Source organism: Balaenoptera borealis (assembly GCF_965194805.1).
Source record: "Balaenoptera borealis genome assembly, chromosome: 11".
NCBI classification, from domain to species: domain Eukaryota; kingdom Metazoa; phylum Chordata; class Mammalia; order Artiodactyla; family Balaenopteridae; genus Balaenoptera; species Balaenoptera borealis.
The window spans coordinates 99831715-99855632 of record NC_138868.1 but is presented as its reverse complement, the minus strand read 5'-3'; the positions used below and the strand labels follow the sequence as shown (position 1 = coordinate 99855632).

The 23918-nt window shown below is 34.1% G+C and overlaps 1 protein-coding gene and 1 long non-coding RNA gene across 3 annotated transcripts in view; one reads left to right on the top strand and one right to left on the bottom strand.

Moving 5' to 3' along the window:
* Positions 1-23918, bottom strand: part of ARHGEF12 (Rho guanine nucleotide exchange factor 12) — a 144413-nt gene that overhangs the window by 43167 nt on the left and 77328 nt on the right. For both annotated transcript variants that reach the window (XM_082341963.1, XM_082341964.1), the window contains 8 exons: positions 15598-15696; positions 14869-14918; positions 12698-12755; positions 10243-10421; positions 8499-8576; positions 8183-8302; positions 6527-6667; positions 1636-1710 (listed from right to left, as the gene is read on the bottom strand). In XM_082341963.1, coding sequence (XP_082198089.1) covers positions 1636-1710; positions 6527-6667; positions 8183-8302; positions 8499-8576; positions 10243-10421; positions 12698-12755; positions 14869-14918; positions 15598-15696 — 800 coding nt within the window. The remainder of the gene's footprint in view (positions 1-1635; positions 1711-6526; positions 6668-8182; positions 8303-8498; positions 8577-10242; positions 10422-12697; positions 12756-14868; positions 14919-15597; positions 15697-23918) is intronic.
* LOC309605767 overlaps positions 1-23918 on the top strand; it is a 124280-nt gene that overhangs the window by 58483 nt on the left and 41879 nt on the right. The window lies entirely within an intron of this gene.

Sequence of the window (23918 nt, the reverse complement as noted above, 5' to 3'; positions counted from 1 at the left end):
CAGGAGCAGCCTCGAGTCATGACAATCAAAAATGTTTCCAGACATTGCCAAATGTCCCCCAAGGGACAAAATCACTCGTAGTTGAAAATCACTGCCCTAATGCAATAAAATGTTCAAGTAATCACACAAACACTGCTATAGAAACAATGACAAGACTGTAAAAATAAATTGTAGGTCGGCAGATCTCACTCCCGTGCAATAGCTCATCCATGTGTCAATTCACTTACAAATTTGGATTTCACATGAAAAAGGCAGTGGTGGAACATTACTGTATAGTGCAAAAAATATGGGATATTTGAATACTACGAACACTGAAATCAGAGACCACACAGTATTAAGAGAAATAGAAAATTTGGAACAAATATGAAAAAAATGAGTTTGGCTTAAATATGACAGCAGTTGAATGCTGTACAATCTGGATTTGAGCAAAGAGAGTGAGGCTATAGTGATTTGGGAGTTATCTGCACAGTAGTTACAGTTGAAACTATATACATGGACCAACAAGTTATAAATTAAGTGAATAATACATAGCTGTAGTTTTTCTTCCTTAAGTGTGTTGCAACTCTATGTATTTGCATTTCCTGAACTTGATTCCGCCTTTTTTACTCTTCTTTTTTAAACCACAAGCCTTTAATAATTTTTTTTAAAAATCAGGTGAAACAACAGAAATTTGTGTATAGTGTCAGTGAGACAACTCTTTGTCTTTGTCTTTGTTAATTTTGATGTGATGCTTCTGATTTTTCAACAGTCCTTATGTTGCTAATAATAGATGAATCACAATATGCTGTTACATCTTTTACTATAAAACTTTACACAAGTCCTAATTAAAAAATAAAATCAGAATGCTAAAAGTATTCAATTAAGAATATGCAAGATCTAGCAATTCCATTTCTGAGTATACACCCTAAAGAACTGAAAGGAAGAACTTGAACAGATATTTATTTGTACATCCATGTTCAGAGTAACATTATTCACAACAGCCAAAAGGTGGAAACAACCCAAGTGTTCACTGATGAATGAATGGATAAACAAAATGTGGTATATACACAAAATGGATTATTATTCAGCCTTAAAAAGGAAGGAAATTCTGATACATGCTAAATCACTGATGAACACTGAAGACATTATGCTTAGTGAAATAAGCTGGTCACAAAAGGACACATATTGTATGATTCTACTTTTATGTGGTTCCTAGTCAAATTCAAAGAGACAGAAAGTAGAATGATGGTTGCCAGGAGCTGAACGGAGAGGATAATGGGGAGTTAGTGTTTAGTGGACACCAAGTTTCAGTTGGGAAAGATGAAAAAGTTCTAGAGATAGATGTGGTGATGGCTGCACAATGATGTGAATGTAACAATGCCAATGAACTTAAAAAAGGTTAAAATAGTATATTTTATGATATGTGCACTTTACTGTAAAAAAAATTTAACCACCTAATATTACTATGGAGTAGCTCTCCATTTATCAAATCTTTATTAAGTTCCTTTAATAAGTTTAAGTTTTTGCTCCAAAATATATATACACACACACACACACACACACACACACACACACACACAAATATCAGATATGTCTGTCACTTAAGTATAAGGAAAGCTAAAGAAAACACTACCATTTCATGGAGTTCATACTCACAGTGTCCTGAATTACTTCACTTTTCTCTGGGTTTTCCTCTAGATAAATCCTCTCTTTCAGGCCACTCTTGGGACTCTAATGAGAAAAAAAAAAAAAGACATTAATTTCATTTCGATAGGCTCACCAAAGGAGATAAAGAAAAACTGTGTGAAAGAATAATGTTCTGAATTCATATTTGTGTTTGAAACTACTGAATATCTTTCATATAATACTTGGCTCTGCTACTTTTTACCTGACTTCGACAAGTCACTTATTCTCTTAGCTTTCTAGTTTTATGTTGAAAAAACAATACAGAATAGTTTTATTTCATCTTTAGGCCTGATGGTTAATTTCTATCAAATAACTCTAACCAGATGTATTATATACCACAAATTCATTTTGTCAGGGCTTCCCTGGTGGCGCAGTGGTTAAGAATCCACCTGCCAATGCAGGGGACACAGGTTCGAGCCCTGGTCTGGGAAGATCCCACATGCCGCGGAGCAACTAAGCCCGTGTGCCACAACTACTGAGCCCGCGAGCCACAACTACTGAAGACCGCATGCCTAGAGCCCGTGCTCTGCAACAAGAGAAGCCACTGCAATGAGAAGCCCACACACCACAACGAAGAGGAGCCCCCACTTGCCACAACTAGAGAAAACCCGTGTGCAGCAACGAAGACCCAACGCAGCCAAAAAAAATTATTTATGTCAAAATCAAACTCTATCTTTATCCATTTCCTCTAAACCTCTCTGCCCCAAACTATTCTTTCTAACCAAGTTAAAAGCATTTTGGTCTATTTATATGAATGAAAATAAGCTTCTATTTTTCCGTTACTACCTCATGTAAACTGATTTATGGATTTTTATAAACTTTACATGGTATGTTTGGGATGACCTAATGTAAAATACAAACTACATGATACACAGAACTTCAATTTTGGGGGGATGAAGAACACCCGAAGCAATTCTTCAGAGCAGCTGAAAATGAGATACAAGAGATTTTTGTGTGAATGCCTATACGGAAGATATATGCTACCTATACATATGCCTAGATACCACAAGATAGAGAAAACAGTAGTTTCAAATATAAGCCCCACCTGGGGGAAATGGATGACTCTGGGTCAAGAGATATAAAAGATAAAGCGAGAATAATTTTGTCACACCAAAATGAAAGAAAGCTATGTTACTGGAGAGTCATGTCAAAAGAACACAGAAGACAAACTGAGGGGACTACCACCGGCCCAAAAAAAGGGACAATTTAATAAGTATCAAAAAGAATAATGACTGCAATGGACTGAAATGCAATAAGCAAATATCTTAAAAATCTATAAATTCAAAATATTACACAGGTACACACATGTGGGCACACATCCCACATTAGTGACCTTTGGAGTATGTTAGGGCACCAACTCTTCTGAAAACACATACATAAAGGAAAAATCAAATGTTTATATATAAGATATTTTAGGGCAACTTAAAACTAGTAAGGGAAAATTCTTCTTTATAAAATAATTCCATCTAATAAATACAGAATGAATGACAATATTATATTATCATTTTGAAACCTCTAATTAAATAATGGATGCAGGCATTTTGCTATCAATGGCAGGTAAAAACATTAGATAAAAGCTTAATGGAGAAATTTATAATGAAGGAATCATGCTGACATCATCTGAACACCTTATACAAACTTAACAATCACAACCAGACATTCTCCTCCTGATGTAATATAATAGGATATACACAGTACCACCCATGAATTGTTCTTGCCAAACAACAACTCTCAAATGTTAATCTGTTCAAGACTCTAGATCTTACTACCAATTTTCAGCAAATATATACTCAAGGAACATGCTGAACAACACCATGAAAATACAATTAGAATGTGGGTCGTTTTACTGGACATGTGACCCAGTTTAACAACAACAACAAAATAGCAAAAAAAAATAAGAGGAGGGAACTATTATAACTTAAGAGACTTATCAACCAAAGGCTGAAGATGTTGACTGGATCCTGATTCAAATAAACCCACTGAAAAAAGATCATTATAAGACTACTGGGGTAATCAAATTGCATATTAAGAAAATATTAAGATTTGATAATGGTATTATGGCTATCATTTCTTTGTCTTCTTTTCTCTTAAAGATGCATATTAATGAAATAATGTCTTAGATTTACTTTAAAATAATCCAGCATTCGGAGGGTATGAGGAATGAAGGAATATAGACAAAAACAAGTTTGAGCACTTGTTGATGACTGCTGAGCTGGATGATTAAGGACATGAGGGGGATCATTATCTTAGTCTATTTTTGAATAGGTTTGAAATTTTTGAAAATAATTTTTAAAGAGTCGGGCGCAAAATGAAAATCAGAGATGCAGATGTTCTAAGTTTTAGATGATGATTTGTGATCAAGTTGCTTCTCTTGTGAGAACCAGAAATGTGGGTATTCTTTAAAGCCTTCTCTGAGGTGATCAAAAGCAGGGAATTTTACAATGATAATGATATCACAAACACCATAAAGAGATTATTTTATAAAAAAGGAGCAGAAAATTGAAAAAAAATTAGAAGCATTGATCGGTTCCTACAATCTTAATACAGTACAACTGAAACAAACATGGAAATCCATAAGCTAAAAGCAGCACATCTCTAGCTTCAAAAAGACACCTGTAGGAATTACACGAGTTTGTTAGGTGTTCAGCGAATATCCTAGTCTGCACCATATCATCTCTCATCTGGATTTCCACAACATCCACTTATTTGGCCTCAATTTCCGCATCTATAAAATGGTGATATTGCTTCTTTAAGATTACAATGAGAGTTAAAAAGAATATCTGTAAAGCATTAGGTACAACCGCTGTCACAAAGTAGGTATTCAATAAATGGTGACAATTTATCAGCCATTTAACACACATTTGTTAAGTTCCTCTTAAGCCAAGCAGTCTTCTTTTCTTGCTGATCTCCCTGTCTCTTTACTCCAATTCATTATCCACACTGACATGTTTCTGACTGTGCCTCTCTTCTGCATGCATGATAAAGCCCAAACTCTTTACTCATTCATTCTGTTGTTCAAATACCGATTAAACACCAATCATGTGCCAAACAGTCTTAATTCACTGGAATGCCTGTTTCTACACTTGCCAATTCACTCTGTATTTCATAAAGTTATATTTCTAAGCCACAGATTTTATTGTTAACATTTTCTCTAAATACAAGATAAAATTCAAAATTTTCATTTGTATCACTTGTTCTGAATTCCTACAATCTGCCAGTCTTTGTAGACATAAAGTCAAATATGATGGGTGCTTGGCTCTCAAGAAACTTTCCATCTAATGGTAGAGACAAGCCATGAAAACAGAGAGGAGAACCAGCACTAAATCAAAAAGGAAAAATGTGAGGATTCCCAAAAGCAGTACTGCTAGAACAAGTTATAACTTGGACTCAAGGCTTTGTTTCTAAGATCAGTTCCAGCCATTTCATCTATAATCCTAGTATACCTGTAAAATTTTCACTGCTCTCCCCAAATGTTATGCATTTGCATACCTTGGAGCCTCTGAGTACTGGTATTTTTAAACTAGATAGAGGCAGATCACTTATTAGCTGGGTAAGTTTGGCAAGTTAGTTAACTCACTTTGGCCTCAGTTATTTCTTTTGTTAAGCTGTGATAACAATACTACTACTACTTCATAAGGCTGTTCTGAGAATTAACTAAGATAAAAAATGTATAACACATATTATAGCTTATGGTATATATGCCCAATAAATGTAAGCTACTATAATTTTTTTCTTGAGTCAAAATTGAAATCTTTCATTAAGACAGCCTATCCAATCATAAGATTCCTATCAACATCTTTCAAAAAATAAAAAAAATCCTCAAATTTTCCTCGCATGAGGAACTGAGTCACTGAGCGTTAAGCCTCAAAAGATACCCTAAATGATGGCTTAGATCAGTGGCTTTCATTTTTTTTTTTTTTACAACCTCCAATAAGAGAAATTTCACACTGCTAACCAGCATGCACACACATGCATACACACACACACTGATACATGTGTACATATACACACGAGTGTGTATATATGTGTGCGGACAACAAAAAGTCAAAAAAAGTAACACTTAGCTCTTCTACATGAAAAGTACTCTTACTTCCTATCCTATTATTTTTTTAAAATGCTGGCCCCAACCCACTAAATTGATTTTATGACCCACATTGGAAAAAAAAAAAAAACTGATTTAGATTACTTTCCTCATCACTTTTAAAGAGTGTGATCTATTTTTAATTCGTTATTCCTATTATTGCACACTACTTACAAAGTATTGCTGAGTAAGTAACACTGAACTTAGCTTTTAAGTATTCATATAACTATGGTGCTACATCATATTCAGCTTAAAATACTTTCTGATCATCTTCTTAACAAAAATCCATGTACATCTGGTAATTTCTGGGTTAATCAAGAAAGCATTACTAAACATGGGCTATTAACTAAAGTCTATCTAAGAGGACTAAGGCTTTTCCTCTTTGTAATGGCAAAGTGCCCCATGATTCAAGACTGAGTCACTCTGACCACAAATGGAATATTAACATGCTCTTAAAGATATCAACAGTTGGCCTCTCGGTTCAGTAAGAAAGCACTGGCATTATTAACTTCTCTACCCACAAACAAGACGCCTGCTGGGAAATTCCATCTCCTCAAAAGAAACATCTGGCAATGGTGTCCAAGGGAAAAAGTGAAGTCTGGAATTAAAAGCTCATATACAACAGTATCCAGAATTTCTGTTCATCAAATTGCTATATTAAAGATGGTGGCGATAAAAGGTAAGTAATAAGAAAACACCTGTAGCTCACAAAACTTACAATCAAATCGAGAAAGAGGCTGTAGAGAAAAATACAAGAAGATAAAGGTGTAGAACACTTACATCTGCACTGTCGCTACTGAGCCGAGAAACATCTCCACTGCCATAGTCAGTTCTGCCTAGTCCATCACCAGGATCTGCTTCTATTTCACTGACTGCTAGCCCATCGCCTAATGGCTTGGAGGATGTAACTGCAGCTCCATCCTAAAACAGATCAAGCACACACACACACACATTAAAAACAAACAAACAACAAAAAACCCTTTCATTATGGACTGCATAAAGAAACAGAGTTGCACTGCAACCTCAGTGGAGACTGTTTAAAGTCACCCAGTTTGATGTAATCAAGAATGCTTAAAGCTCTAAAAGTCAAAAGCGTAAATGACTACTAATTCTGGGGTTCTCAGATGGCATGACCTTAAAGACAGGGAAAGTGGTATTTCAGTAAAGAGAATAAAATCTCAAACTTCAAATAAAGCAAAAAGATAAAACAGTTTAACTTATATAATTTATATTCCCTGCCCTTTAGTAAAGATTATGATACTATAACTTGTGGTTAACTACCTTCCAACACTTCAGAATTTCAATAAATTGCCAATTCTGGGACACAATGCTATACTGTAAATTATTATAAGCTTTTAAATCAGGAACAACAGTTTTACCATTCAAACAGAGTAAGATTGTTGTCTTTGCTCAGTAATAACCGCAATATAAACTGTCGATATTACTGAGGCAGAATACTCAAAACTTCATATAGCTAATGGGACTAAAAGTAACAACAACAACAAAAATGTGTAATGAAAAGTACACTGAACCAGGAAGTCGGGAGGCCTTACAAATGTGTGACCTTGTTTGAGTCATTTAACCAATTTAGGCCCTAGTTTTCTCAACCACTGCATGATTTCTCTTTAACTTTAAAATGAGCAGATTAGGATAGATAATTTCAAAGAATCCTTTTAGTTCTGTGAACCTACAGACCTAACTCATGAAGAATAACAAATAAGCAGCTTTTACTCATTTCTCCATATCCCCAATCTAAATATTATAGAACATAAATCTGGTTGACATATAAATGCCAAGCTATTTTTCTAGTGAGACTACTATCTTCAAAACATATCTATATAGCAAATCTATTGAAATCTATTTTTAAATTAGAATAAAAATAGTTATTAAGAATATGAATGTGCTTTGAATTCATCAGACTGGGTTTAAATACCAGTTCCATCACGTTTGAGCTACATGACCTCAGACAAGTTATTTAATTTCTCTGAGTTTCTCTAAGTGTTTATGTAAAATGGGGGGAAACAACACTAACATCTAATCTCAAAGGGTGTTGTGCAGATTAAATAAGAAAAATCGTACGTCCCTACTTAAAAACATAACTGCCGTTCTGTTTTACAATGGCAGAATACATCTCAAAAATGTAAATATATGTATCTAAATATATTTTTGTAATTTGTGATATCAAAGCAAAAACACTCAATTCTTTCTAAAATTACTGTGGAACAAAGAAGCATGATATCATGAGCAAGCAAACAATCAGAAGCCCACATTTCTTTTAGTTAATCATTATTTCTGTAACATCCAACACAGGACATCCTGTTGGCCTATGCTAGAAAAAATAACTTTTAAAAAAGGCAACTGCAACATTCTCTGACACATTCCCAGAAGAAAATTTTCCTGCAAAAGGTTGGGTAGCACTTTTAATAGTGATGCTACCTGAGCAGAGCCTGTGGCTTTGGATAACTGCTCTTGCAGTTGAGGAATGTGTTTCTTGGCCTCTTGGATCTCTTTTAGCAATCTTTGGGCAGGTGTTCGGCTGTAATCTTCCTGCAATAACTGAAAAGTTATAAAAATATTTCAAGAATTAATTACTTATGTCAAGAAAATCTTTTAAAAGTCTATTCTTAATCAATAAAATAGCTGATGGCGTTGATTACAATAGTGCTTAATTATGATTATAATAAATACCAACTCAACTATGCCCACTCACGTTTTTACTGGCCTACAAACAGCCCCATTTCTAACTTAGTACCTGTAGCCGTTCCTGTTCTTTCTGTAACATTTTTCTCAGAATTTCTACTTTCTGGTTATGAACCACATTGTTTTCCTCCTAGAAAAAGATAAAAAAACAAACAAAAAAACAAGAACCAATACAAGGAAAGTGAAGCTAAGTATCGAAAATGAGTCATACAATGTTACGTCTCAGCTCCAATTTTCAATACCTATCAGGATTTTCTTTATTTCTGGTGGTTATGAAGACAAACTTTTAGACATGACACTTAAAGATAAAAGGTTACAGGGAAATGTCAACTCTTCTATTTCACTTTTGCTAAACTAGGTTCAAAAACCATTAAATATTGATATTTGTTGAAGAAATGAAGTTGTCTTAAGTATAAGACTAATATCTTGGGCTTCCCTGGTGGCGCAGTGGTTAAGAATCCGCCTGCCAATGCAGGGGACACGGGATCGAGCCCTGGTCCACAAAGATCCCATATGCCACGGAGCAACTAAGCCCGCGTGTCACAACTGCTGAGCCTGCGCTCTACAGCCCGCGAGCCACAACTACTGAGCCCGCGTGCCTAGAGCCCGTGCTCTGCAACAACAGAAGCCACCACAATGAGAAGCCTGCGCACCGCAACGAAGAGTAGTCCCCACTCGCCGCAACTAGAGAAAGCCCAAGCGCAGCAACAAAGACCCAATGCAGCCAAAAATTAATTAATTAATTAATTAATTAATTAATTAATTTTAAAAAAGAAAGAAAAAAAGAATAATATCTTACACTTTCCCTCCTTTGGATTTTTACTATCAACCCCCGTGCATGGTTCAAATTCCCAGTATTTCCTACCTGAAGTATTAAGACAGATCCCTAATTCATCTCCTGTCATTTCTCCTTGTTTTACAACCCTATAATATTTTATCAAATTAGTCTTCCTAAAATCCTGTTATAATCACATCACTCTCTTCCTCAAAAACTTTGTAATATATTCTTACTGCCCATTCAGTTACATGTAAATTAGCCTCGTAGTTGTGACTTTTCAAAATAAATAGTCTTACTTTTTTCTAGCTCATCTCCTACTTCATAAATCTTTAACGGGCACCAGCCAAACAAGAGTCCTGGCTATTTCCCCAAAATACTTGATGCTTTCTTGGCTCTTTACCTCTGTTAATCCTACTTCCTCTACCTGGGTTGCCTTCTTCCTCATGTTACCTGTTTTTCAAGGCTCAATTCAAATAATAACTTTCCATAAAGTCATTCCTTATCACAACTGGATGTGCTTTCTCCCTCCTTTGAAATCTCATAGAACTTAATATTTTCCTTCTCATAATGTCTACATCTGCCCTTGTAGTAAAATTACTTGTATACTCTTGATTCAATCTCAAACAACAAAGGTTTATTAAGTACTTAATACTATATGCCAAGCAATATTTCAGGCTCTGAGGACACAACAATAAATAAAATAAACATAAAAAACCCTGTCCTCTTGGAGTATATATTCTAAGATAACAAAGGACCTTGAACATAGGATATCTTAATTATATTTTTGTGGGTGGCACCCTGTTTTGTATATGGTAGGTGTTAAATATTTGTTGAATTAAATCTGCTATCCCAATACCCTGTAATCATTCCAAATTATTAGGTAATTATTTTTATCAGCAAGTTATTTTCTAGAATCTTAAACTTAAATTTGTTTATCAACTCAACACTTTGAAACTCAACATAAAGCAAAGGCATTATTATACAACTGAGCATTTACAAAGACGTTTCCCACTCTTACCCCCATGAGCACAGGACTAGTAATTCTCTCCATATTCCCAGATGCTCCAGGTGAATGAGGGGATGTCATGATGGGAGACATATGTCCAACGACTGATGGCTCTACTTCAGAATCAGCAAGTGGAAACTGGGGCGACCCAGGTGGGCGTCCCTGAACAGTGAGAGCTACATAGGAACCCGCTTGGGGTGGGCAGATGGAAGAAAGGGGAGGGAAGGGAAAATAACATTGTCAAAAAACTTTTACTACTTAATCTTTGATAGTTCTAAAAGATCCAGTTATATAAGAAAGCTTCATCATCTGCTAATCATTTCTCCACAGAAAAATAATCCTATTTGTCATTTCTCTTTTATGACTCCCCTAAAATTCTAAAAGAACAATGCCATTTTCAGATAGCAAATTACTTACTCATAAGGTCAGATATTACTTAAAAGCAAGTAAGATTTATAACCCCAGTAATTTTTTTTTTAATTTAGAGAAGAATGAGTTATTATCAACTATCTACTAATGGCTATGTTCAATCAATTTCTCAAATGCAAATTTTAAAAATCACCATATTAAGATGATACTAATTAGACAAGGTTTAACTAACTTTCTGTAATGATGCAATTTTAAATTCACTTTAAAAAATGAGTGTGACAAAAAATATCTGACAAAAACCAGAAAAAAAACCACAACAAATAAGTAGTGAGTTTTAATTTTAAAAATTTGGAGAACACAAATTCACTAGGCATTTTACGGGGAAAAAACTATGGAAAGCAAAATTACCCAGAACCAGAAAGACTCTAAAACAGACATTCATGAGTTATCTAGAATCAAGAAGAAATAATGCTTTCCAAATAAAAAACTTTTCTAGATAACTGACCTTTAATGACAAAATCTTTCTCTTAGACTTTTCAGTAGAACTTTAAATTGTATTTCATACTTTTTCTCCCAATTTAATCCTCTCATGAAACTCGCTGGTAATTATTTCACAGTGTTTGGGGTTCTAAAAATTTTTTTTATACTTAATGATCACAAATGCTGTGATATTGGGGAGATTTTACGCACACACACTTTTTAAAGTTTTTCAATCATATTTCTCTCTGTCACAAAGTCATCTAATCTATCTTATTGACTTATCCATGTGCTTGGTTCTCATAGCTTCCTCGTTCTTCCCTTCCCTTCTTTAGAAGTTTTTAAACTGGTTTGATTTGGAATCACTTTTATTATGTCTAGAATATGCATCGAAGAGTAGGACATGAGGGAGCTCTACTGCAAGTATAGCACACAGGGTTTAGGCATTTCTAATTTATATCTGTTTTCGATACTCAGAGTGTTTTATGCTTATTTTGAGTTTTTAGCTAGGCTCTTGTTATTGGATAAGTAATCTATTGCTACAGTCTCAGGATTTAATTTTTTAAGTAAAATTGATACTGGAACAAGTAAAATATATAACCTAAAAGGCTAAAGAAGTAATCTTTTTATACTCTGCAACAGTTAGTTACCAGGCATATATTTATTACCATAAACCATCATATTTATGTAGCACATAAAAATTCATAAATCACATTTAATCATTTAATCTCATTAAATAAGTAATCAAATTTATTCTCGTATGAGGATCTAATTCTGATCATCCCATTGCTTTTTAAAATGTACTAAAGTTAAGAACTAAGATCAAAGTGATCATTTTAGAGCACTGGTACTCTGAGGAAGAGATAAAGGCATTCACGGGTTGCTTTATCTAAGCAATAATAAGGCCAGGAAGGATTTGTTTATTAAATTTATTCTAAAGATGTCCACTTAATGAAAAGAAGTAATATTAAATAAAAAAGTAGTGTTTCTGCTTGGCCATAAACAAGTATCTCTTAATTGTAGTCTATTACACTGTGGAATAGTCTGATGCAGAAGACTACAAATTCTTAACCCTGGAGACTTCCAAGAGAAGACCACTCCCCTGGATTATTTAATCATTTACTTATCTGAGGGAACATGATTATGCTACATGATTTTGAAAGGTCCATTTCAGTTCATCCAGGCCACTGTGTCTGATTTCTCAACCTCTTCTCTTTCAGGTCAACTCATGCATTTCTTTCAAATATACTTTCATTATTACCAAGAATAACAAGGACATTATAATCAACCACATAAAAGAAGTGGACTAAAGATAGTTATTAGTAAATTAAGAATTTTCACCTCAGACTTTCCTTTAATACAGGGGTCAGTAAACTCCAGCCAAGGGACTAAATTCAACCCACAGATCGTTTGGGCAAATATTTAGTTTTACTGAAACACAGCCATACCCATTAATTTATGCATCGTCTATGGCTGCTTTCACATTACAATGAGAGTCGAGTAGTAGATTATCTGACCCACAAAGCCTAAAAAATTTACTATCTGGCCTATTGCAGAAAATGTTTGCTTATCTTTGCTGTAAGGGTTTCAGAAAACAAAATTGAGGATAACATTCACCTACATTTGATTAGCTTCACCACTTCCAAATGGTTTGAATGAGTCACCAGAGTTCCATTCACCTGTAAGAAAATGAAAATAGTGTCTGTCAGATAGTTCTAGTTGAGACAATGGATAAACTGACTTCAGGAATTATCATATGTAATACAACCAATTATAACATAGTAAACAGGACTATATTAAAATGCATATATATTTGGTTCAATAGTCACTTTTACCACTATTCTATAAGGTATACTCAGCAACAAAATGAACTTGAGCACAAAAAAAGGCCTTGATTTAAAGAGACGCAAGAGGGGGGGATATGGGGATATATGTATACATACAGCTGATTCACTTTGCTATACAGCAGAAACTAACACACCATTGTAAAGCAATTATACTTCAATAAAGATGTTTAAAAAAATTAAAAGGATATTATAACTATTATAACTTATTCACCATGAAAAATGACAAAACATACTATGCAACAGATTTGCAAATCCTTCACAGTGAAGAACCCTTGCAAATTAAAAACTCCCTTTGCTTTTAATTACAAATTCACTGATTTTCCAAAGGCATAATAAATTTTTTAAAAGATGAATAAGCAATATTTCTACAATAATATTCAATTTACTATTAGTTTTCCAATCATCACCTAACCTTTACAAAGAAAACTAATTTTCAGACAGGCTAAATGTAGGAAGTGTTATCCAAAATTTCCACTAAACCAAACAAATTAAGGTAAAAATATCAAACATGAATCTAACATTATTTTTTCTCTGATGCAAGTAACACTAATTTTTACAAGTTCAAATATATCAGGGTATAAAATGGAAGTAAAAGTACACTTGTCATGCCCACCAGAGATGATCACTGTTAAGCATGATGTTTAATCTTTGAGACACTATTCTAGCATACACACACCAGATACACAGACACACATACATATACCTTGTAACTGCCTTTTTCTGCAAATAAAAAAGCACTGTTTTATTATATTATGGATGTCTTTCAATATAGGTACAAATAGACCTAATCTATTCTTTTTAAAAGCTGGAGGTGAAATGCAATTTATTTCTTTAGCCCTCAGTATATGCATATTTAGATTGTTTACAAGTTTTCGATACAATAAAGCTTAAATGAATTTTCCTGTACACATATCACTTCACATTTAAACCTTAGATAAGCTCCTAAAAGCAAAATTGTGGTCAAAGGTTATATACCTTTTTAAAATATGTAACTTTTGATACATATTCACAAATTTCCATCCAAACAGATTTTACCTAATTTATATTCACAAGTTTATGAGTAGCCATTTTACCATACCCAAACTATGCCAAATGTGTATTATTAATCTAAAATTTCTGACAACCAAATATATTTTCACCTATCATTTAATTTCTACTTCTTTCTTATCAGTGAGGTTGGACATATCCTCATTGATATATTATTTCAATTACTTTGGAGAATTGCCTGATAAAATTCTTTGCCCTTTTTTCTGTCAGACTATTTATTCTTTTGTTAGTAATTTGAAAGTACTCTTTACAATTAAGGCTATTATATTCTGTAATATATTTCAAATATTTATTTCCAGATAGTTCTTTGTAAATATGTTCATGGTGTCTTTTCCTGTATAGTAATTTGATTTTAAGTAATCACATTAGTCAGTTGTCTTAAGAGTAATTAGTGACTAATCCATTCTTTCCCTACTGATCAGAACTTAAGGGCTGTTTCTGGACTCTCTACTGTGTCCCACAGATAGGTCCATAGGTATACTAGAGTCACTTGCTTCAAATTAATCTGCACCATCTCACCTCACACTTACCCATACACATAATACCTTTGCAAAGTTCACTTAGAACAAATAATTATTTGGAAGCTTGATAAGGAATGGCACACCTCCCCAAATTTATTAATATATCTTGAAGAGAATTTCTTGCTAAGAGATTAATTTGGAGAAATATGATCTTTACAACAGCGAGTTATGACTCCATTTATTCAAGCCTTTTATTATGCTTTTCAGTAAAGGGTAACGTTAATTTTAAAATGAATGATATAAGTTTTTATAGTCAATAAATCCATCATATATAATCTGTAGCTTTTAATAAAAATCCAAGTTAAAAAAATCACAATATGGCTAATATATGCTGTTTTTTAATTCTATCATAAATTCCATAATAGTCTTTTCCTTACCTTGATGATTCTATCACCTGTCTGTACACCAGCCCGCATAGCTGCTCCATCTGTAAGAGAAATTAATTCTTAAAATGTAATTCATTTACCTTCACTGATAATCTTCTTGAAAGAGAGGCAGTGTAACAAAATGGTTAAAAACACGAATTGTAAAGTCAGACAGACTTAGGTCCAAATCCTGCCTCTGCCACTCACTAGTTGGATGACCATGGACAGATTTTATGTTTTTTTTTACTCTAAGCCTCGATATCACCTGCAATATGGAGATAAAAAATACCTACCTCAAATTACAGCAACCAAGATAAAGGAAGTATTCAATACATGGTAATAGTAGTTCAAGATATTATTGTCATTTGGGAGAAAAGGATGGATATTTTTGAGTCTACAAGCACTTCTTTAATCTGTCTCTACCCAAATATCTCTGGTGCCATTAAGAAATAAAATTCCACAAACGTCTATAAGTGATGATGAGTAAAGTATCATGACTAAGGAGTCATATGATTTCTAAAACAATATAAGAACTGTTTTCTTTCCATAATGTACAAAAGAAAACCAACTGGGGTAAATTCATGACTATAACCGTAACACTAGAGACAACTCTAGCACAATAAGGCCATATGACTTGTAATGTATGTGATTATTTTATTCTAAGCAATAGACATTTTTAAACTATTCTATTCTTACTCTGTTTGCTCCCAAGTGACAAGACTGTTTTTAAAAATGCCTTGCCTTCTTTGACAGACTGTACGAACACTGGATTGTCTCCACTGACCGTCAGCCCAAATCCATTGTCATCCTTCTGGATGATCACACAACGCTGAACAAGACCTGTACAAGAACCAAAGGGTAAAGAGAGAAGGAAAGAGAAAACAGAGAAAAAGACAATAATTACATATTAGTAATGAACTGTAGTCTATCTGGAGAAACACAAGGTAGCACATGAAACCCATATAAAAAATAAGAGCACTAACCCCATAAGCAAAACAAACACAAGAATATCACAAAGAATCATATATACTGGTTTCTCACAGGGGAGGTACAGCAGAATTGCTCCAAGATTAAAAACAGCTAAGGCAAACTGGAAAATACGAAGTATTAGAGAGGAGACAGACAGAACGCCCAGTCACATCTATGCAATTTATTTGTCATATAAAATCCTCCCCCACCTCCCTGTGTTTTTGGTGCTCTAACTGGTGTTTAAACCCAAGATAATCAAATATTTTGGGACATTAGGCTAGAAGCATCCCATGGTAAACTCTAGAGAAGTCCAATCTTACTCTCAAGAAAATATACTCAAAAAAACAGACTATAAAAAAGAAGGAAGTGCTTACAGAGCACCTGCAGCTCTTCTGAAAGGGAGAAAGAAAAGGAAAAGTCCAAAGGAAAGAAAAGGAAAAGTCCAAGGGAAGAAAGACTTTGGCTCGTAGAAAAAAGAAAAAGAAAAGAGAAAAAAAGTAGGAAAGATACAGAAAGAACCTGTGAGTTCAACCAACTCTTTGATTTCTTTCATATACTTACCTGATTCCTACAGAGAATTTGTTTTCCTTCTACTTAAATAGCAAACAAAAATTGTCAAGGCAAGGTGAGAAAAAGAAGACCACAACCAAAGGAATAGGGACGTCCCAAAACAGAACCCTGATTAGTGCCCAGGGCTGTTTTATCGTAGATCAAGATCAGAAGATCCTGAATTCTTTGTTAGCCAAAGATTTAATATATACTTCCAGCTTTTCAGAACCTAAGTGTTTCACCAAAAATCAGTATGTAAAACATGTAAACTAACACAAGTATAATGATGATTAGAAAACAAAAACTACTTCAAAATTAAGATTTTTATACAAAGAGCCATGATCTTTTAAATAAGTCTGATGTACAAAACAAAGGAAATGCTAAAGATTGCACGTTAATGAATATATATGCATATTTCTTGCTGTTAATGAAATGACACAAGTATGAGTCTACTGCAGATGAAAAACTAGAATAACTGGCTCCCAGAATAGAAAACACGAACTTGAACCTTAATTTATAACCCTACACAAAAATTAACTTACAGCAAATTATGGACCTGAACATAAAAGCCAAAACTTTTCATAAGAAAACATAGGAGAAAAGCTTCAAGACCTTAGGATACGCAGAGATCTTTTAGGATGCAAAATGCATCCATAAAAGAAATAACTGGCAAATGGGACTCAAAATTTTAAATAGCTGCTTTCCTAAAGACACTGGTAAGAAAATGAAAAGGCAAGCACAGACTGGGAGAAAATATTCGCATTACAAATTATCTGATAAAGCACTTGTATCCAGACATATATTTAAAAAAACAACTCTACAATCCAATAATGGAAGACACATTTTAAAGGGACAAAAGATTTGAACAGACAAAGAAAGATACACCAATGGCCAATAAGCACATGCAAAGGTGCTCAACATCTGCAGTCTTCAGGAAAACGCAAATTAAAACCATAATGAGATACCACTATACACTAACTGGAATGGCTAAAAATTAAAAGACTGATAATACCAAGTGTTAACAAGGATGTGGAACAACTAGAACTCTCATACATTGCTGGTGGGAATGTAAAATGGTGGAAATTTCTTATAAAGGCAAGCATATATTTACATATGACCCAGCAACTTCACTCCTAAGATAAATGAAAACTCATGTCCACATAAAGACTGGTAAACAAATGTTCACAGCAGTTTTGCTCATAAGAGCCAAAAACTAGAAACAACTCAATTGTCCATCAACAGATAAATGGATAAACAAACTGTGGTATAGCCATTACAATAAAATACTACTAAGCAAGAAAAAAAGGGAACTACTCACACAGGCAACAAACATGGATGAATCACAAAAACATCATGTTAAGCAAAAGAAGGCAGATACAAAAGAGAGTACATACTACATGATTCCAATGTAGAACAGGCAAAAAGTAAACTGGTAAGAAAAAGCAGATTAGTGGTTGCGTAGGGGCAGGATGGGGTGGAGAGGTAAGAATGACTGCAAAGAGACATGAAGGAACTTTTTGGGTTGATGGAAATGTTCTATACATTAATTAAGGTAATGGTTACATGAGTATTCATCTGTCAAGACTTAGTGAACTTGTACACTTAAAATGACTGCATCTTATCTTATGTAAATTAGATCTCAAAAAAGTTAATTTTCAACATTTAAAAAATGAGTGAGACCTCAATTCTAGAGACTACTAAATACTAAACAGTATTTGAATTCACAGTGTCACCACTCCTACAAAATAGGAAACTGCAATGGGGGCAGAGGAAAGATAACCCATCAGAATTTAACCATTGTTCTTTTGTTTAATGTTGCTTCCTTCAACTAATTAGGAAAAACTCTAAATAGAATGGGTATAAATACATAAAATCAAGGAAAACAGCATTCTTTATAAATTTCTAGTACATAACACAATAAATATAAGTATCAGAGAATACTGTTTTACAGGAATCTTTTAAAATGCACACCCACTTTTGGAAACGTAAACATCTGATGACCTTCTTTACAGTCATTTGAAATTTCAAAATAAATTACATACTTTGAATTTTTAAAAGTCAAGACAACTGCAGCACTGAATATATATATTTTTCATGCTATAATCATCCCTCCCAGTTATCTCATCTCATTTCCAAAGGGCTGAAAATGAGTGAATTGAAAGATTCTAATATTGATGTTTCCTGTGCTAAGCCACTCGGCTTCTTAAGCAGACTTTCTTCCAGGTCCCTGTAGAGAATCGGGTACTTGTACACAATGAGGGAGAGGAGTAGTGGGGGTTAAGAGTTTGCTATGTTTGTGTACTTCACTTGAATATAATGTACCTAAAGTATTTAGCTTAATGCCTGACAAATACTAAGGGCTCATAAATGTTAGGTATTATTTTATTATGACTAGGGGCGGGTTGCGCTTGGATTTTCCTGCTCAGAAATATATTACTCATTTACCCATGCCATCAATTAAAAATCAATTAAAAATACATTTGTGTTAATGAACTCCTATCATTAATGTAAATGCTCCTTAGAAGGATCAATGCTCATTTATGATGTCTTAGTGTGAATTTTGTTTTGGTTTAATAGACCAGCAAATTACTTTGAGATGGGGAAGGAAGTAAGGAAATTTTACAGAGCTTCTTGTGATAGATAACTTTAGAAGATGAGAGACAGCATGACGCCCTCAAGAAACAAATCATCTCCTCTTATAAAACTTTCCCTAAATATCAAGACTGGGTTAGGTGCCCCCTTCTAGACTCCCACTGCACCCTCTATTTACTCTCAGAGTATCTTTGTCACTCACAACTGATTTGTATTTGTTTTTATCCTCTCATTAGATTAAATACTCCCCTGAAAGAGTTCAGGGGCTCTATCTTGTTTACAAACTTATCTCAGGACCTGGCATATGTTCTGGCACAAAAGGAGTTTTTTAAAATTGCTAATGAATTAATGAAAATCACAAAAGTATAGGAGTCTAGAGATGAACGAAGCTCAGAAAGGGAGGTGATCAGAGAGAAAAAAAATACCACTACACACAGTTAACTTTAGCAAATATGCTTAGGGTCCTAACAGACTGCTAAGTACTGAAAAAATTTATTAGGGTTGCCTCAGAATACTGCAAACCTGTATTCTCCAATTCAAAATTGTTCAGCATGATAACTTTCCCCTTTAGTTCTACATTAAAAGGAGATGAGGAACAAAGAAGAAAGAGGAAAAAGGGAAAGAGCTATGTGTGCTGATATAATATTAATCTTTTTCCTCTCCTCAACCCCACTATACTGTCCATTTATCAATATTATTATTCTAAGTCCATCTACTAATCTGAGACTCTGATATACTTGAATATCTAAGAATTACTAGACTACCAATACAAAAAGAAAACATACATACATAGCCAATTCAGAATCTGTAGAATTCAAATTACTGAAATGTTCTACTTATTGCAGACCAGAAGCTATTTTAACCCACCACACAGGATAAACTCCACCCTTAACACTGACATCACCAATACTGACTATCATATTTTTGAAATGTCCTTTTTGACAAAAAAAAAAAATCCACTTTGTTTTAGCAAATTTGTATTGAGCATCTGTCAGCTAGTTATTTAACACTGTAACCTGTAGGTGTTATGAGGAATACAAAACAACTAGGAGTCTTTGCTCTCAAAGAACTTAAAATCTTGAAAGGGAAGGATAATAGAGAAACAAATAGGGAAACAATGGCAACATCTAACTAAAATATGATATAACAGGCCCTATATGTTATTAAAGAAGGGAGAGAGAAAAGGTGGACTCCTAATTCCAAAATAACCATTTTTGAATTTCACTAATTAAAAAAAAAAAAAACTTTCCATCATTTTAACTTTTTCTGGTTCTTACAAACACATATAGCCCATGGATTGTTTGTTGTTTGTTGGCTTATTTTGCTAATTCCCTTATTCTCTGGTATAAAGAGTATTAATTATAATCACCATACAAGTGTGTTTATCTCTGAATATAAGTTTTTATAAGGTCACAAAATCACTTTAATATGAACTGTTTAATATGAGCTGTAACCAAGCACTTTGTATGAAGGCAGGCAGAAAGAGTGTTCAACAAGTAAGGTAATGATAAAGCCTAAATTTGAAATGTAGTCACAGGAATATTTCTTCACTCTCATTGTTCTTAGAGCCATATGAACATTTTTTTCCACAATTATCTAGTTTTTTTTTTTTTTAAATAAATTTATTTATTTATTTTTGGCTGCATTGGGTCTTCGTTGCTGCGCGTGGGCTTTCTCTAGTTGTGGCGAGCGGGGGCTACTCTTCGTTGCGGTGCGCAGGCTTCTCATTGCGATGGCTTCCCTTGCTGTGGAGCATGGGCTCTAGGCACCTGGGCTTCAGCAGTTGTGGCACGCGGGCTTCAATAGTTGTGGCTTGTGGGCTCTAGAGCGCAGGCTCGGTAGTTGTGGCGCACGGGCGTAGTTGCTCCTCGGCATGTGGGATCTTCCCGGCCCAGGGCTCGAACCCGTGTCCCCTGAATTGGCAGGCTGATTCTTAACCACTGCGCCACCAGGGAAGCCCCACAACTACCTAGTTTTTAAGTGCATATGGAATATTGGTAATCAAGTGCATATCTCTATTATCATATTTACAAAAAAGCACTTCTTTTGTACCAGACTGTAAACTTCTAGAAAGCAGGTACAGTCTCCTATTATCTTGATATCTATCCCTTAACATAATACCTGGCATATAACAGGTGCTCAATGAATATTTACTAAGTAAATCTGAACTTATTTTATAAATAAATCATACTCAGTCACTTTTCAAGAAAAAGTAAAATCATATCCATGAAAACTATGCCAAGTAGAGAAATACTTCTACACAGACACTAACCTTCTGCCCTGGCTAAATTCTAACCAAAGTAATTTGATACTCTATCTATCCTAAAATAACTCCTCTAGTTCTTTACTTCCTGTCTTTTAAGGAATATGATATTTCACCTGGAAGCTGATAATAAATGTCATGCTTCACATTATCAGTGAAGTAAAGATAGATGGTCTATCAAATTTATGTAAATATTATCCTTTCCTATTTTTTTTTCTCTTTAGAAACAAAGGACATGTTTTCCTGTTATAATAATGTGGCTTTTTTTCTTTTTAAATGCTTTTTTACTGAAGTACCATTAATTTACAATATTCTGTTAGTTTCAGGTATACAGCATAGTGATTCAGTGTTTTTGCAGATTATAATCCATTATTACAAGATACTGGATATAGTTTCCTGTGCTATACAGTATATCCTTGTTGCTTATCTATTTTATATATAGTAGTTTGTATCTATTAATTCCATACCTCAAATTTGTCCCTCCTCCCTTCCCTCTTTCCTTTGGTAACCAAAAGTTTGTTTTCTATATCTGTGAGTCTGTTTCTGTTTTGCATATATTGATATATTCATTTGTATTATTTTTTAGATTCCACATATAAGTAATATCATATAGTATTTGTCTAAGCATAATGCTCTCTAGGTCCATCCACATTGCCGCAAATGGCATTATTTCTTTTTCTTTTATGGCTGAGTAATATTTCTTGGTGTGTGTGTATGTGTCTCTATGTGTGTGTATACACAAGACATCCTTTTTTTAAACTGAACTATAGTTGACTTACAATATTGTGTTAACTTCAGGTGTACAGCTAAGCAATTTAGTTATATACATATATATTTTTTCAGATTTTCCATTATAGTTTATTACAAGATATTGAATGTAGTTCCTGTGCTATATACATCTACTTAATCCAATAATCTGCTGACAAGCACTTGAGTTGCTTCCAAATCTTGGCTATTGTAAATAGTGTTGCTATGAACATTGTGGTGCACATGTCTTTTCAAATTAGTGTTTTCGTTCTTCCAGATATATACCCAGGAGTGGAACTGCTGACTCATATGGCAGTTCTATTTTTAGTTTTTTAAGGAACCTCCAAACTGTTTTCCACAGTGGCTGCACCAACTTACATTCCCTCCAATGGTGTACAAGGGTTCCCTTTGCTCCACATCCTCTCTAACATTTGTTATTTGTAGACTTTTTAACGGTAGCCATTCTGACAGGTGTGAGGTGATACCTCATTGTCGTTTTGATTTGCATTTCTTAATAATTAGCAATGATGAGCACCTTTTCACATGCCTGCTACCCATCCGCATATCTTCTTTGAAAAATGTCTATTCAATTCCTCTGTGCACTTTTTGATTGGCTTGGGTTTTGTTTTGTTTTTTTTCAATATTGAATTGTATGAGCTGTTTGTATACTTTGGATATTAACCCCTTGCTGGTCACATCATTTGCAAATATTTTTCCCCATACCATAGGTATTCTTTTCATTTTTTGCTGTGCAAAAGCTTTTAAGTTTAATTAGGTCCCACTTGTTTATTTCTGCTCTTATTTCTTTTGCCTCAGGAGACTGATCCAAGAAAACTTTGCTACAATTTATATCAAAGAGTGTTCTGCCTATGTTCTCTTCTAGGAGTTTTATGGTTTCAGATCTTACATTTAGGTCTTTAAACCATTTTGAGTTTATTTTTGTATATAGTGTGAGGGAATGTTACAATTTCATTGTTTTACACATGGCTGTCCAGCTTTCCCAGCACAACTTGTTGAAGAGACTGTCTTTTCTCCATTGCATACCTTGCCTCTTTTGTTGTAGATTAACTGACTGTAGATGCATGGATTTATTTCTGGGCTCTCTATTCTGTTCCATTGATCTATGTGTCTGTTTCTGTGCCAATACCATGCTGTCTTGATTACTGTAGCTTTGTAGTATAGTCTGAAGTTTGGGAGGGTTATACCTCCAGTTTGTTCTTTTGTCTCAGGATTGCTTTGGCAATTTGAGGTCTCTGGTAGTTCCATATAAATTTTAGGATTATTTGTTCTAGTTCTGCAGAAAATGTCCTGGGTACTTTGATACGGACTGCATTTAAATCTGTAGATTGCTTTGGATAGTATGGCCATTTTAATATTAATTCTTCCAATCCAAGAGCCTGGGATATCTTTCCATTTCTTTGAATCATCTTCAATTTCCTTCATCAGAGTTTTACAGTTTGCAAAGTAAAGTTCTTTCACTTCCTTGCTTAAGTTTATTCCTAGTATTTTATTTTTTTTGATGTGATTTTAAATGGAATTGTCTTTTTTACTTTCTCTTTCTGATATTTCATTATTAGTGTATAGAAACGCAACAGATTTCTGTATATTAATCTTGTATCCTGCAACATTCCTGAATTCATTTATTAGTTCTAGTAGTTTCTCAGCAGATAATTTAGTATTCTTTATATAGAGTTTCATGTCATTTGCAAAGAGTGACAGTTTTACCTCTTCCCTACTAATCTGTATAACTTTTATTTATTTTTCTTGTCTGATTACTGTGGCTGGGACTTCCAATACCATGTTAAACGGAAGCAGTGAGAGTGAGCATCCTTGCCTTGTTTCTGAATTTAGCAGGAAGGCTTTCAGCTTTTCACTGTTGAGTATTACGTTGGCTGTGTGTTTGTTTTATCTTTACTATGTTGAGATATGTTCCCTCTATACC